This window comes from Hemicordylus capensis, chromosome 2, assembly GCF_027244095.1.
Source record: "Hemicordylus capensis ecotype Gifberg chromosome 2, rHemCap1.1.pri, whole genome shotgun sequence".
Lineage (NCBI taxonomy): Eukaryota > Metazoa > Chordata > Lepidosauria > Squamata > Cordylidae > Hemicordylus > Hemicordylus capensis.
In genome coordinates this window covers 190,621,011-190,635,445 of record NC_069658.1, presented here as the reverse complement: position 1 = coordinate 190,635,445, position 14,435 = coordinate 190,621,011, and the positions used below count along the sequence as shown (strand labels likewise).

Below are 14,435 nucleotides of genomic sequence, written 5' to 3'. Positions count from 1 at the left end.
TGGCAGTGGTGGGGCTTCTCCTTGAGTTGTAGCCTCCCTGCTCAAAAGTAGATACACTGTTTAGGACAACCAAAATTTCTTTCCTAATAGCCACAGAAGTGTGCAACCAAGTCAAATAATCAGGTCAGTCACTTAACAGTCGACATGTGAGCCAGCGTGGTGTAGTGGTTAGAGTGCTGGACTAGGACTGGGGAGACCCGGGTTCAAATCCTCATTCAGCCATGAAACTAGCTGGGTGACTCTGGGCCAGTCACTTCTCTCTCAGCCTAACCTACTTCACAGGGTTGTTGTGAGGAGAAACCTAAGAATGTAGTACACCGCTCTGGGCTCCTTAGAGGAAGAGCGGGATATTAACTAACTAACTAACCAGAATACTAGGAGGCACTCAGAGAAAATAAAAATAAATCCCCATTTGTTTGATTGGTGGACCAGGCCTGATGGGAACTTCCAGTTATGTACAACAGGAAACCAGGGTGACAAAAACATAATTTAATCTGCAGCAAGGTATTATTAACATTAAATACAGGTTTATTACAGATGTGAGAGATAAGGAAGCTGAGCAGCCACAGGACTCCCCTCAATACTTCCCAGTTGCTTTCTGGATGTCCTTGCATTTATTTATGTATTTACTTGCTAAGAAGGAATTTGCACAATTCCCTTGGCCAGACATGAAGCCAGTGAGGATGAAACATGGAGATGACTAGAGAGACTCTCTGGTAAAGCAGTAGAGAGTCCTATACACCTTGTCCTATGACCTGGCTTCATAGAACTCGTGAGCCTGCAACAGCTCCAGCTCATCAAGTCAGACATGAACCGATTCTGTAGTCTCCAGTCCTACCTGCTGTGGTGTGTAGTGGCCCAGATGGTCATGTGCAAAGTTGACAAAGATCTATATTGCTGGCCAAGATGCTGAGGGGGCAGAGAACGTGTGCCCCAGTATTCATTGCTTGCTTGTTTACATGTATAGGCTTCCATATCTCCGCAGCAGTCACAGGGATGCATTGGCGTTAGTGCAAAAATACAGAACAATTTAACACTGGTTGCACACTGATATGGCTCACTGGCATACTGGCAGCATGAGGATCCAGACTTGAAGGCTCACACTGTGGGTACGGGTGGGAATCGCTCTTTTGAGATCTGCAGGACTTTACAGGCAGGGTTAGTGCTGAGGTGGCCTGTGCTGCGGTATAATTCTGGATCTGAGAGGCAGAGCACCTCACAACCCTTCGTTCTGCATCCTGTTGAGAGCTGCTTCACTCAGATCAAGGGCACATCTGTGTAGGAAACGGCATGTGCAACTTTACGTGTTATGAAAGTAGAGGTGCACATACCCAAGATGGGAGACCCTGACTGGCAGCAGACTCCCACCATGTGTACACACAAAGGGTTGCCACTTCACACTGGAGACACCAGACACAGAGGCTGTTCACACGAGCAGCCCTACCCAGCCTTGGGCAGCCCTAACTGGGTAGGGCTGCTCATGTGAAGTGCCAAGATCGAGGCCAATCCCAGCTCTGCCCTCCCAGGCAGCCCAGAGTCTTAACCCAACTGTTTAACTGGGTAAAGGGGCACGGGCATGCCCCTTCACCCAGATACAGGGCCATGTAAATGCTTGAGCTGCACGTAGCCTGAACAGACACAGAACCAGGTGCCGAGAGTGCCCAAATCACAGCAGAATCCCTCAGTGTGCCACACAATGAGCAGTGTGGGATATCTGGAGGCCAGGGCGCATTTTCCCAGGCACCAGAACACTGCACAGCTGGCAAAAGCACCGGTTGTGTGAGAAACACGAGCTGCACAGCCCGGGAACACGCCTGATCCTCTGTGGTGGTGGGGAGTAGGTGCTATCCTGCCTTCCCTCCTTGGCGTTCAAAGGTTGTGTGAACGACCGCACAGACGTTTAAATTTTCAAATGAAGTGGGAGACAAGGCAGCCATGGCCCCTACAGGACTGGGGAAGGAAAAGATAGCAACATAGGAAGCTGCCATATCCTCAGTCAGACCATTGGTCCATCTGGCTCAGTATTGTCTTCACAGACTGGCAGTGGCTTCTCCAAGGTTACAGGCAGGAATCTCTCTCAGCCCTATCTTGGAGATGCTGCCAGGGAGGGAACTTGGGACTTTCTGCTCTTCCCAGAGTGGCTCCATCCCCTGAGGGGAATCTCTTACAGTGCTCACACATCAAGTCTCCCATTCATATGCAACCAGGGTGGACTCTGCTTAGCTAAAGGAACAAGTCATGCTTGCTACCACAAGACTAGCTCTCCTCTCTATGGGAGGAGCCATGGCTGCCTTGTAAGAGGCAGAAGAAGATGTAACAGTCCATACCTGGCATCCTGGTTGCAAAGTGACAAATCTAACACACAGTGAAAAACACACATGTTGCTTACACATGAGATACATGCAATTCCCTACTCGGCAGTGTTATTATATGTGAAGCAGCAAAGGCTGCAAAGCCAACCTTTACAAAAAATAGTGCAGCCAGGTTGCCACTGTCAGATCCAGTTCATCTGCACATGCACCCTTGCAGCCAGGCGCTCTCCCAAGTATACGGGTGGCTCTTGTTATCTGCTTTCCCAGCACCCATGGTTTTGTGTATCCGCCATCAGGCAATGGAGACCCCGGCCTCATTATTCGCAGACACAGAAACAGTTCAAATTTGCCTATCTGCGGTTCCAGGCTGGCTGGAAATGACCTTCGAGATCATTTCTCGCCAGCATTTTGCTGAAAGTAGCCATTTTGTGGCTCTTAGTTAAAAAAAATCTTTTTACATGTTTTTTGTGTAATGTAGGGTTGGGGGGGGGCATTGCTTGGAGCTGGAGAGTGTGGCACAGTACTTTCACTTTTTTCCTGCCCCCTGCCCATTGTTTGACCTCCATGAACTTAACCCCACCCCCTAATTCCCATTGACTTAAGGCCCTGTTATCCACCGTTTCGTTATCTCTGGTTGGAGGTGAGAAAAGAACCCCCATGGATAACGAGGGTCACCTGTATGTATGTGCTACTTTCTTTTGACAGTCTGAGTCACGCTTTCCTCTTAACACCCTAAACATAGGCACACTTTCCCCAAACTCTAAGCAGAGCACAGTCACATCCCCAGGACTGTGCATATCTCACAATTTCATGTTAAATAAACAAACAAACACAGAATATGATACTGGGCACAGAATTCAGTTTCCTGAGTTCCTGGGAATGAGTTTTCATTTTTGTGTTTAAAAAGCAAGTTTCTAGCCCTTATGGTTACAAATGCATGCTTGAAAGTATATGAGCAATGGTATCTGAAATTTTGATATTTTTAGAGTACAGGGTACTGTACCTAGCAGAGCGGTTACACACCCCACAATGTACTCTCTGCATAATCTCACCATCCTTTCCAAATGCATTCAGCACAGGTAGAAACCCACCCATCAACCACCCTGGCTCTTATGTGCACAGCCGCACCCTACCCCAATATTGTATCCCAAATATGGCCCTTGAAAACAGCCATACCATATTGGCATTTCCCCTGGCATCCTGAGCAGTGACATGCTCTGCCGCAGGTTCTGTCCCCAAATCTTTATCCTACCAAGCTTCCTGGAGTACTGAGCTCTTCCTCTAGGCCTCTTTGAGGTAGACTCCCAGCATCAAACCCATCTTGAGAGTCTGCGCCACTGTATCCCAGCAGCTCAGCTTGGCTTCTCCTTTTCTGTTGGGCATAGCTACAGGAACACACTGAAAACGGATGGGTTGCAGCAGTTGAGTCTGGAGGGGGGCCCACTGTCTTATGTTTGAGAAAGACACACCCAGGGCTATTTCTTTTTCAGTTTTCAAGTGTGCCATTAGTGGCCCGGAGAGATGAGGGCCATCATATTCTGCTTTTGCAGGGTAGCTCTTCCAGTTGCCACCAGAAACTGGGACTCTCCCTCTGTCCAGCCTGCTTCCTCAAAAGGAAGATCTTGAGGTTGAAGACTCAGGGCTGCTTCCTCCTAGTGCATCCAAAGGCTTTTCCTGCAGTGGTATCTCCAGCTCAACCTGACAGCTGTCTTGGTTTCCATCAGGAGGCTGGAGCTTGGAGACTATCCTGGCAGTCTCTGGGGTATGCTTGGCAGTCTCAAAGTGCTTGCGCTTCCCACGGGTGTCTGGTGAGGCACTCCGGCTGTTTGAACCCGGCTCCAGGAAGCCACTTATTGTATCTGAGCTAGCCAGGTGAGCAGCCAGCAGGGGCAGGCTGGGAACTTTGGGGGTTACAGTGCGAGGATGCTTCACAGGCATTCGGCTGAAGCGCACCCTGGACTGTGGGCAGGTCATGGCATCTGAGGCAAGTGCAGAGTCCTTTGGTTCAGTGCTACCCTTGCTGTTCAACTCTGAGAAGAAGAAGCATTAGGCAGGATTAGAGCACGACGACCTGTTTAGTGCAACATCTAAAGGAAGCAATACCTTTGGATCTGAAAGATTATGGCCTAAAAGAAATGCTTTTTAAAGGGTGAGCTGGACCACCTTAGGGAACTCAGAACGAATGTGAATGCACAGAGACCATGAAGTGGAACAATTTCTTCTAAACAGTGCAGTAGTTGATGATGTGTGCAACTAATCCTGGTATTGATTGCTCATGATGGGAGCAACTGTGGCTATTACTATATTTCCTATAGGATGCTTGGATCTGAAATTACTGCTGGGTCTTCTGATAACAGGATGCTAATCCTTACAGTGTTTGGGGAACTGTGACTGATAATTCCACAAGTAAGCTGCTGCTAGGCACATATTCCACAAATGTTCTGCCCAGCAAACTATCGATTTGCCTTACTTATAGTTGTGGTGGTCTAAATAGTAGCTCACTTGACTTAGAAGATGCCCAGCTTAAGAAAGAGTAGAACCACCATCAGATAATAATACCTAGCCTATATAGAGCCCTTTCCAGTGTTCAAAGCACTCTCCCTATAGTATGTTGTTGTAATCCTTACAGCAAACCTGTAAGGTAAGGGTGTATTTTGTCCCCATACTGGAGATGGGGGGACTGAGGCTGATAGGGAGGCTTGCCTAAGGTCACCTAGTGAATTCATGTCAGAGGAAAGATCTAAACTGGGGACTTCCTGATTCATAGCTCAGCCACTAAGCTACACTAACTCTCGGATCAGATGAGAACCTCCCACCCTCCATAATATCTCCTTAGGTATGCTCAAAAAGTTGTGTGGAGAACTGTGCATTGATGAGCTTGCAGTGCACCAAAACTCATGTTTACAGAAGGAAGCAGCAATGGTGTTCATGGTAAGAGAATCTGCAGAGATAATCTGCTTTGCTCTCTCTGGGTAGGTGGGGCATAGGAATCCTAGACCCAACCGCCCAGAGAGAAGAATGTAAAGAGGTAGCTGTGGAACCGATGACAATGGCTCATGTGAAATTCAGAGCATGCAGCTGTTTCTGGTTGCTGCTGGTGCTGCTGCACACGTTGCAGGCAGCCCTTGCAGTTTTGCACATGAGGGCAGTTGCACAACGACTTAAAATAGTGCATGTGACATTGTGCAGCACTACTTACATGGTTTCCAATGCAATTAGCACTGCACAACTGCGGGCATCTTGCTTTAAGTAGTTGTGCAATTGTGCTCTTGTGCTACACTGCCAGGGCTGGCTTCCACTTGCACAGCAGTACTGGCCAATTGGGAATACTGGTATTGCCTTGTGCACCATGTGGGCCATTGAGTATAATGTCACAAAATAGTCTTTATTTTAAATATAGATTTATTTAAATATTAATTATTTTTGCATGTCATAGACAGGGCCAGTCCAGCATCAATCTAAGCAGTTGCTTGAGACAGCCATGTTTTTAGGATGTCAGGTGTGTCCCAAGATCCCTTGCATTCTGAGATGGAAATCTTAGACTTTGCATAACCATGTGAGATCTTAAGAGTTGTGACATCATGACATCATCTGCATCGCTGCAAGGGGAAATGGGGCACATCTTCCAGACTGTGTGGTGTGGCTACTGCTATGAAAAGCAAAATGTCCAGCGTCAGCCTTTATCACATGCTCCCAGGACACAATAGGTATCTCTTGTTTCCTACCACTTTGATTACAGAGCAGACCAAGCTATTCAATCATGTGTAGTATTTTTTAAAATGTTGACATGCTAATCTTGACTAGAGAAATAGCACAAGGTGCTTGGAGATTGTGAAGCAGACCTGTGTGGTTGTGCTAGGATGTTAATGGTCTGAAGGGAATGAGGCAGCTACTTTGAACTGGTCGACTACAAAATTTTCTCCCCAAAATAGGAATCGCTATTTCGGAAATGCTTGCCCTGTACATAATAAAAATTTACCTACGGTTTCTCTGCTTGCAGGGCAGTGGGTTTGCTGCATACATTTGTCAGAAGGGGAAGAATAATCCTCAGCCACACCATCATCCTCAGTGGAGGGAGATTTCTGTTGGGAAAAGCCATGCTTGTGAGCCTGTAGGTATTACGTTCATTGTCTTTACAACTTCATCAATGTTTGGTTGCTGCAAGAAAACCATTAGCAAAGCAAACAGAATCCACAGGAGATGACAACTAGAGCAGATGGAAAGAATCCTAGCATTCTGGCGGTGAAGTGTGGTTGTGGTGAGGGGAAGGGGATGTAATTACAAAAATTTCATTTCAGAACTTTAAATCCAAATGCCATATTAGAAAATACTTTTATTCTCCATTGCCTTAGGAAGATTCTCCAAACTGAACTCAAACTTTCCTGTGGAAACATCCATTTTGATTATATTTTCCTTTCAAAAACTGGAAATGATCACTTTTGATATTATCCATTGCAATGCTGGGCTGTCAAATTCTCCCTCAGAAGAGGGTTGTCTCTGCCAATAATATGGGTTGTCTCAACCTCTTGCTCCAGACAGGGCCAATCAAAGAGCTTTTCTCATAGTCAGGAGGGAGGAGCAATCCCCTCAGCCTCTGTTTTTTGCCCTGTCTCGCTCCTACAGGTTGCAAAATAGCCTTGCTCCGTGAAATTCTTTGTTAGTGTGAGGAGATTTGGCTTTCTTGTCTCCCTCCCCTGTGCCTCTCCCTATGTTGGCTAGTGTGAGTGAGGTCCGGGAACTGGGGAGACAGCCGTGTGACTGAGTGACCAACACACGGCCAGTGACTGAGTGACCAACCGTGTGACTGAGTGACCAACTGTGGCACTTCACGGCTCCTCTAACATGGCCGCTAAGTACCCCGTGCAGCGAAAGAGAGGCTTCTCTCTCCCTTTTGGAGGATTCAACATTGCAGGGTGTATGTTGGGCTGAATGGGTGGCGGCAACCTCTCCCGCCACTATCACTCATAAAAAGAAAGCCGTGAAGTACAAGGACGCGGCGAAGAAGAAGGCAAGCCACAAAAGTAAGACCCCAGGCCAGGAAGCCTTACCGGCAGATAAGGGGATGGGTGCCTCGGCCATCGCCAAGGGGTAGGGCTTGCAGGCGACCAGCCAGGAAGCAGCGAGGTGGGGGAGCAGGCACGTTCAGGAGCAGGTCCGGCTGCCAAGCTCTCGCGTCCATCAGAGGCGGCCATACTAGAGGGTGAAGGGAGGGGGGAGATGATATACCCCCGGGGTTTGTCACATTGGTCCGCCAGGTCATGGCAGAGGAGCTTGGTAAGCTGCTCTGGCCTCAGGTTCCTGTCTTTTCTCCAATTCCTACCATTTCTCCTGTAGTGCCTGCTTCTGGTGCAGGGACTGCCCAGGAGGATAGGGGGCACAAGACTGGCAGCAGGATTTTGGTCCCGCACGGACCTAGTACCTCTTCAGGTGGGGAATACCGGAAACCACCTGTCCTTTTTCCACACGGGTCCCCAGTCCCAGCGCTGCCCCCAGTGACCGCACTGCTGGCTGAGCCTGACTCTGACTCTTCGGCTGAGCCTGATTAGGACAAGGAGGAGGGGGAACTGTCAGGGGATGAGGCAGCCCCCTCACAATCTCCATCTTTCCGGCTGTTTAATTAGCTGATTTCCCTGTGCTTCTCCATAAGGCTCGCAAGAGTCTGCGCTTAGAGGGAACTATTCAGTCAGCGCTTGAGCAACCTGAAGGGCACCCTGACATCCTGCCCTCTATACAGGCACCAGAAGTGTCTGTTCCCTGTCCAAAGTTGCTTTCAAGCGTTATTCAGGCTGCGTGGGACAGGCCCACAGAAAGTAAGGGGCCTCCCCCTACCGCTAGGCGATGTTATTCTTCAGCCAAACCAGTGATGGAGAAGTTAAAGGTGCCACACATAGATGCAGAGGTGGCCGCCTTGGTAACAAGGCCATGCTACCTAAGGATGGGGATGAGGTTCTCAGAAATCAGGAGGATAAGAAATGTGGCGCAGCCCTGCACAGGTCACATGAGGCTACAGCCCAGTCAATGAGAGCCACCATGACCATTTTTGCAAGGGCGTCTGTTTTGTGGGTGAGGGAATTGTTGCTACTCATTCAGCGTGAGCTACCAAAATTATGCCAGAGGTAAAATAAACTGGGAAATGCAGTGGCTTTTATGGCTGATTCTTCCCTGGATGCCACCCAGCTGTCTGCTACATCACTAGCCTGCTAGGTCACTAGCCTGGGTCTTCCAGACCATCTCCTAGGGATACTCCTTGGAACTTGCCTCCCAACCTCCAGACTGATTTCTCCCCTCTTCAAGGTAGCAAAGGAGGGTCAAACACTCCCTGATGCTGGGTGCCGTTCGCCACTTGCTGCAGATTCACGCCATTGAACCAGTTCTGATAGGGGGGAAAGGGATGGGGGTTTACTCAATCCTTTTCCTAGTTCCCAAGAAGAATGGGGAATGGAGGGCCATCCTGGACCTCAAATTTGTGAATAGGTTCCTGAGGAAAAAGGGGTTCTGGATAGAGACCCTCCGGTCTATTCTGATGGCCCTTCAAGAGGGGGATTTCCTGGCATCGGTGGACCTCAAGGAGGTTTATCTCCATGTGTCGATCCATTCCAAGGACTGGCAGTTTCTTCGCTTTTCCTACTGCAATGTCCATTACCAATATCAGGCGCTCCCTTTTGGTCTGTTGATTGCACCATGAGTGTTCACCAAGATCATGGTGGCACTTGTGGTGCATTGGAGGACCAAGAGGGTTTACCTTTACCCTTATCTAAACGATTTGTTGATCAGGTCTCAGTCGGTCCAGAAGAGCCTAGGGGACATTCAGATCATCCTCTCAGGTCCCACGGTTTCATTACCAACATTCAGAAGAGCTCCCTGCAGCCCAGTAAGTATTCTACATCTGGGGGTTGTTACAGACACTATTTGGGGAGTGGTTTCCCTTCCTCCTGACCGCAGGAAAAAATTGGTGGCCAAGTGCCAAGCGCTGATCTGCAGGCCCAGGACTGACATCTTTTCCCTCAGCCAATTGCAGGGGGTAATGATATCTATGATTGGAATAGTTCCATGGGGACAGTTCCATGTACAGCAACTCCTACTACTCCATGTACAGTGGTTCCTCCTACTGTGGCAGGAGCAGGTCATGGAGTGCTCCAGGCTCCAGGTCACCCTGCCAGGACGGGTACTGCTATCACTGTGGTGGTGGACGACATCAGCCACTCTAAAGCAATAGCAATAGCACTTACATTTATATACCGCTCTATAGCCAGAGCTCTCTAAGCGGTTTACAATGATTTTAGCATATTGCCCCCAACATTCTGGGTACTCATTTTACCGACCTCGGAAGGATGGAAGGCTGAGTCAACCTTGAGCCCCTGGTCAGGATCGAACTTGTAACCTTCTGGTTACAGGGCGGCAGTTTTACTACTGCACCACCAAGGGCATCATGTTCCTCCTGGTCACTCGCATCCAGGTCACAACCAATGCCAGCCTACTGGGATTGGGGGTGTGTGTGTGTGTCATTGTCACCACCTTCTAGCGTAGGGGCTCTGGTCAGAAGTGGGAAAAGCAAATACCATAAATTGGCTAGAACTCTGGGCTACACGGTATGCCCTTCAGGAATTCCTACTGGTTCTCCAGAGCCATCATGTTCCGGTCAGAACAGACAATGCAACAGCAAAGGCCCACATAAATCATCAGGGGGGCACAAGGTCCAAAGCTCTGATGAGGATGGCAGATAGGTTACTGTCCTGGGCAGAACTCCATCTGTTATCTCTGGAAGCCGATCATGTCAGAGGAATATTCAATACGGTGGCAGACTGGCTAAGCCAGTCACAGTAAAGCCAGGCAGAATGGGCTCTGAGTGATCAGTCACTCAAAAGCATTGTTGAGAGGTCTGGTTGCCTAGTGATCGATTTGTTCGCCTCTCCAGCCAACACCAAGCTGCCTCGGTTCCTGTTGAGGTACCTCTCCCTGGGGACAGAGGGAACAGATGCACTGACGGCACCTTGGCCGGGGCGGGGGGCTGGTTTATGCCTTTCTTCAGTGGCTATACTTCCTCAGTGCACAAACTGAGTGGGAGTCTCTTGTAGCTTGTGGTTACTCGGGGGCAGTCAGAATACAACCTTGGCCTCCTGCCATCCTTCCACCGTTAAAATATATCAGTCAACATGGAAGGCATTTACCAAGTGGTGTAGCACACAGGGTGCCTTGCCTGTGTCTGCTTCAATAAGCCATGTTCTGGGATTTTTGCAGAAAGGGTTAGATGAGGGGCTTCGGCCAAATACCCTTCGGAGGCAGGTTTTTGCCCTATCCTCAGTCTAGGAAGGGCAGGGAAGGTCTTTATCTGGTCACCCTCATGTCCAGGGGTTCCTGAAAGGGGCAACGGCCCTTAAACCACCTACGGCCCCCTACATGGGACCTTAAGTTGGTGTTACAGGCTCTTACCAAACATCTGTTCGAGTCTCTTAAGAACTCTTAAGAAGTTTAAGAGTCCCTTAAACTTCTTTCCGTTAAGGTTTTATTTTTGGTTGCTATAACATCTGCATAGAGGGTATCTGATTTGGGGGCCCTTTCCACGCAGAAGGAACTACGTGTAGTCTTCCCTGATTATGTTCTCCCCTGAACTGCTCCTACAGTACCTATTTACCAAAGGTCAATTCTGTTTTTCATAGGTCCCAGGAATTGATGTTACCTTCTTTTTGTCCCAGACCTGCATCTCCTAAGGAAAAGGAGTGGCATACCTTGGATGTGCGTAAGGCATTGAGGGTTTACCTGAGGCGCATAAAGACCTTCAGAGTCTCGGAGTCCCTTTTTGTTTCTTTTTGGGTAAACACTGGGTAAGGTATCTAAATCCACCCTGTCTACGTAGATCTGCCCATGTATAGAGCTAGTCTACCTGGCAATGTATAGAGCTAGTCTACCTAGTCTACCTGGGATGCCTTCTCCAGAAGGTGTTACCACCCACTCTACCAGGAGTGCGGCAGCTTCATCTGCTCTATCCACCTCGGCTCCATTGGTGGATATTTGTCAGGCTGCTACCTGGTTGTGTTTATCTGCCTTTGTTAAAAATGATAAAATACAGAACTGGGCCTCAGCCGATGCCTCTTTCGGTAGGAGGGTTCTGCAGCACGTGGTTCCGTCCTAGGGACCAGACTCTCCAAGGCCCACCCCATATGTTGCAAGGGGCTCTAGTAGGTCCCATCCTACTGGCACAGACAACCCTCTTCTGAGGGAGAATGAATAGTTGGCATTTACCTGAAAGGTCATTCTCCTCAGAGGTATGGGTTGTATCCGCCCCCGCCCAGGTTCATCTGGGTTCCTTTTCTTCTGTCCTTTAGTCTGTGGGCAGCGTTCCTTTCTGGGTGGACTGTTCTCCCCGGAGGGTGTTGTGCTAGTGATAGGGTTTATTCCATGGGTTTTTTTCCTCCCCTTGGGTGTTTTGTGTTTGGTATCTTGGTCTGTTTGTAAGTTTCTCTACAATTTTTTTCTGGTTACGGAGCGTCAGAGCGCTGGCTAAATACTGAGGCTGAGGGGATTGTTCCTCCCTCCTGGTTATGAGAAAAGCTCTGTGATTGGCCCTGTCTGGAGCAGGAGGTCGAGACAACCCATCCTATTGGCAGATACAACCCATACTTCTAAGGAGAATGACCTTTCAGGTAAGTGCCAATGATTCATTTTATGTATTCTTGATGTGTCAAAATTGTGACGTACACAGGGAAATGTTGAAATGGTGGCAAAGTACTGTCACCTCCCAAATCTTTGTGTGAAGATCATCATGCACTGGCTGACAAGCTCAGAAGAGAGTTAACTCTGATACACTTACAATAATATTGCCATCTTCTTCCTCACGGCCCAAGAACAGCCATGCTGTCTCGCAATTATCCAGTATTGCCAGTTACACTGGATGGCTCCAACTGAATGTTACCTGTGTTTTGTCCTCATCTCCCAATTTTTACCCTTCTAAAGACCACTGTTTTGAAATCACAGAGTTGTACTGGAGGCGTGTGTGTGTGTGTGTGTGTGTGTGTAGTCCGGACAAAGGGGAATGCAATAATCCTTCAAAGGTTGGGAGGGTAGATATTTTGGAATCCCACTCTCCTTTCCTACCTCAGAAGAGATATCAAGGTCTCTTTCCTTGCTTGAAAGTGCTTCATTAGCATTTGCTTTTCTCAAAGAGTTTTCATGCTCACAGAGCCCAGCCAAAGGCAGATCATCCATCCCAAAAATCCGTTCGTAGTGGAGGATGAGAAATTCAACCAGCTGGGACTGATATCCTGAGTCTATGAGGCACGACATAGAAACATCATTGCCAGAGGGAGGGCGGATTAGTGTAGGGCCAAAGATGATCCCCAGGTTGTTGGGAGACATCTTATTCTCCTCGTATCTCTCAGCCACCCTTGGAGGAAGAAAGACAGACACCAAATATTTAGTAGGTTTGCAGACGGCTTGAAGAATGTTTCAGAAAGAAGAGGTACTATGGAGCTGGGGTATTTATGCTGCTTTTCCTATGGAGTTGATAGGAGTTTTCACCTTTTGGCTTTGTGGGATCAAGAAGCTTATCCATTAAATCCTGAAAAGCATTCTCATGATGTGAGGGCATGGGAGGGAAGTGTCATCACCGGTCACCATCACAGGCACTGTCCAGTAGGGAAGGGTGTTGCAGGGGAAATGTGGCATGTGGAAAAAGGACCACTCCAAACTGCCTCCTCCCAAGGGTGCTTATCCCTAAAAATGAGTTTTTCAGTCTTCCTATCTTCAAGGAACCTTTTCTGCATGGATTTGATTGCCACAGGACTTCTGCATATTGCAGGAGTGTCTGCAGAATGTTCTAAGGCCTACTGGGCCTCACATGAACTAACTGAGCGCCCTAGACCATATCCAGCACTCTCCTGCAATTGCCCATTTCAGGGAAGATTGTCCACCATTACTGATCTCCTGATGTAACCTGACAGGTCCACAAGACCAAATCTTCCCTACCAAATGAAAGTGAGAGATTCAATGCCAGTCTTTCCATTACCTGTACAAGTGAGCAATGAGATGCCGTAAAGTGTTGTAATTCGTTGCTGGCAGTTTACTCAACAAATCCTTTGTGCTCTTGATGGACTCTGCCAGTGTCTCAGAATCATCCCGTGATCTGTCTTCAAATCTCTGCAAGGTCTTTGAAAGGGCTATAAAATCATCATAGAGCTTGAATGGGAGCACAGGACTGGAAAGCTGTATCAAGAGTAGAGCAGAAGAGTCAAAACACCTCCCCAGTGCTGGCCCTTTGGGCTCAGATTGATTAACCAATGTATTCTGCGCTCATTGGGCTGCCCCATTTTCAGAAACTCTGCCCCCAGTAGCATCTGTCCAGATCTCCCATCCCTCACCTTCCCCTATCTCAGTTCAGCCATAATGTTCTCCCATGGCATGTACGGCTCAGCCCAATCTCCAGGATTTTGTGCTTCTTAGAGAAGAACCTCAATGGGCCCCCATAATTGTTCTCTCTGTTGCTATGGAGTGGGCCCCAGGTAATAGGTTCTCCAGCAGGTGGTATGGCCAAGTTTATAGCAGCAGGGGACCTTTGCACTGTGGTGTAATCAGTATGAATCAGGACTCACTGAGGTGGGCTCACTGAGGTGGTCAGTGGGTAGTGCTCAGGCCCCAGGAGGCTCAGTCTTGATGGCAAAAAGCTGCCAGTGTGGTCCTGGTGCTCTACAGTTCCCCCAGCCACCCAGTCCTGTCTAAGATTACATTCCAACAGTTGTTGCTCCTTCCCTTCAAAGAGCATTTTGAATGACTCAACATATCTATCTATCTATCTATCTGCATGCTGTTGGTTAAAAATAAATCCACTGGAAACCACTTTCAGGGAAATGGGATGCTAAAGATGTCTCTCTCCATATCTACTCCTTACCTCCTTAAGGAAATGTTTAAGGACTCCAGTGATGTCATGCGGCGAATGATCCGAGAGCTCCACCAGTCTCTGCCCATTTTCAAAGGCCTGGAACAGCCTCTCCATGCGCACTTTGGCGCCACTGATCCGGTATAACCCCTGCATCAAGAACACAGAGAGACTGAAGCCAGGGAAACCTGACTAAGGAACAGGATGGTGTAGATGGGAAAAGGAGAACTTAAACAACTCCCTGGCCCAGCATT

At 48.4% G+C, this 14,435-nt stretch overlaps 1 protein-coding gene across 1 annotated transcript in view; it reads right to left on the bottom strand.

The window, feature by feature from the left end:
• Positions 1-474: 474 nt before the first annotated feature.
• Positions 475-14,435, bottom strand: part of GMIP (GEM interacting protein) — a 124,354-nt gene continuing 110,393 nt past the window's right edge. Inside the window, exons 18-22 of the mRNA XM_053293184.1 lie at positions 14,194-14,331; positions 13,315-13,511; positions 12,405-12,693; positions 6,292-6,394; positions 475-4,342 (exon numbers count right to left, since the gene is read on the bottom strand). Of these exons, the coding sequence (XP_053149159.1) occupies positions 3,921-4,342; positions 6,292-6,394; positions 12,405-12,693; positions 13,315-13,511; positions 14,194-14,331 (1,149 nt within the window). The 3' untranslated portion in view covers positions 475-3,920. The remainder of the gene's footprint in view (positions 4,343-6,291; positions 6,395-12,404; positions 12,694-13,314; positions 13,512-14,193; positions 14,332-14,435) is intronic.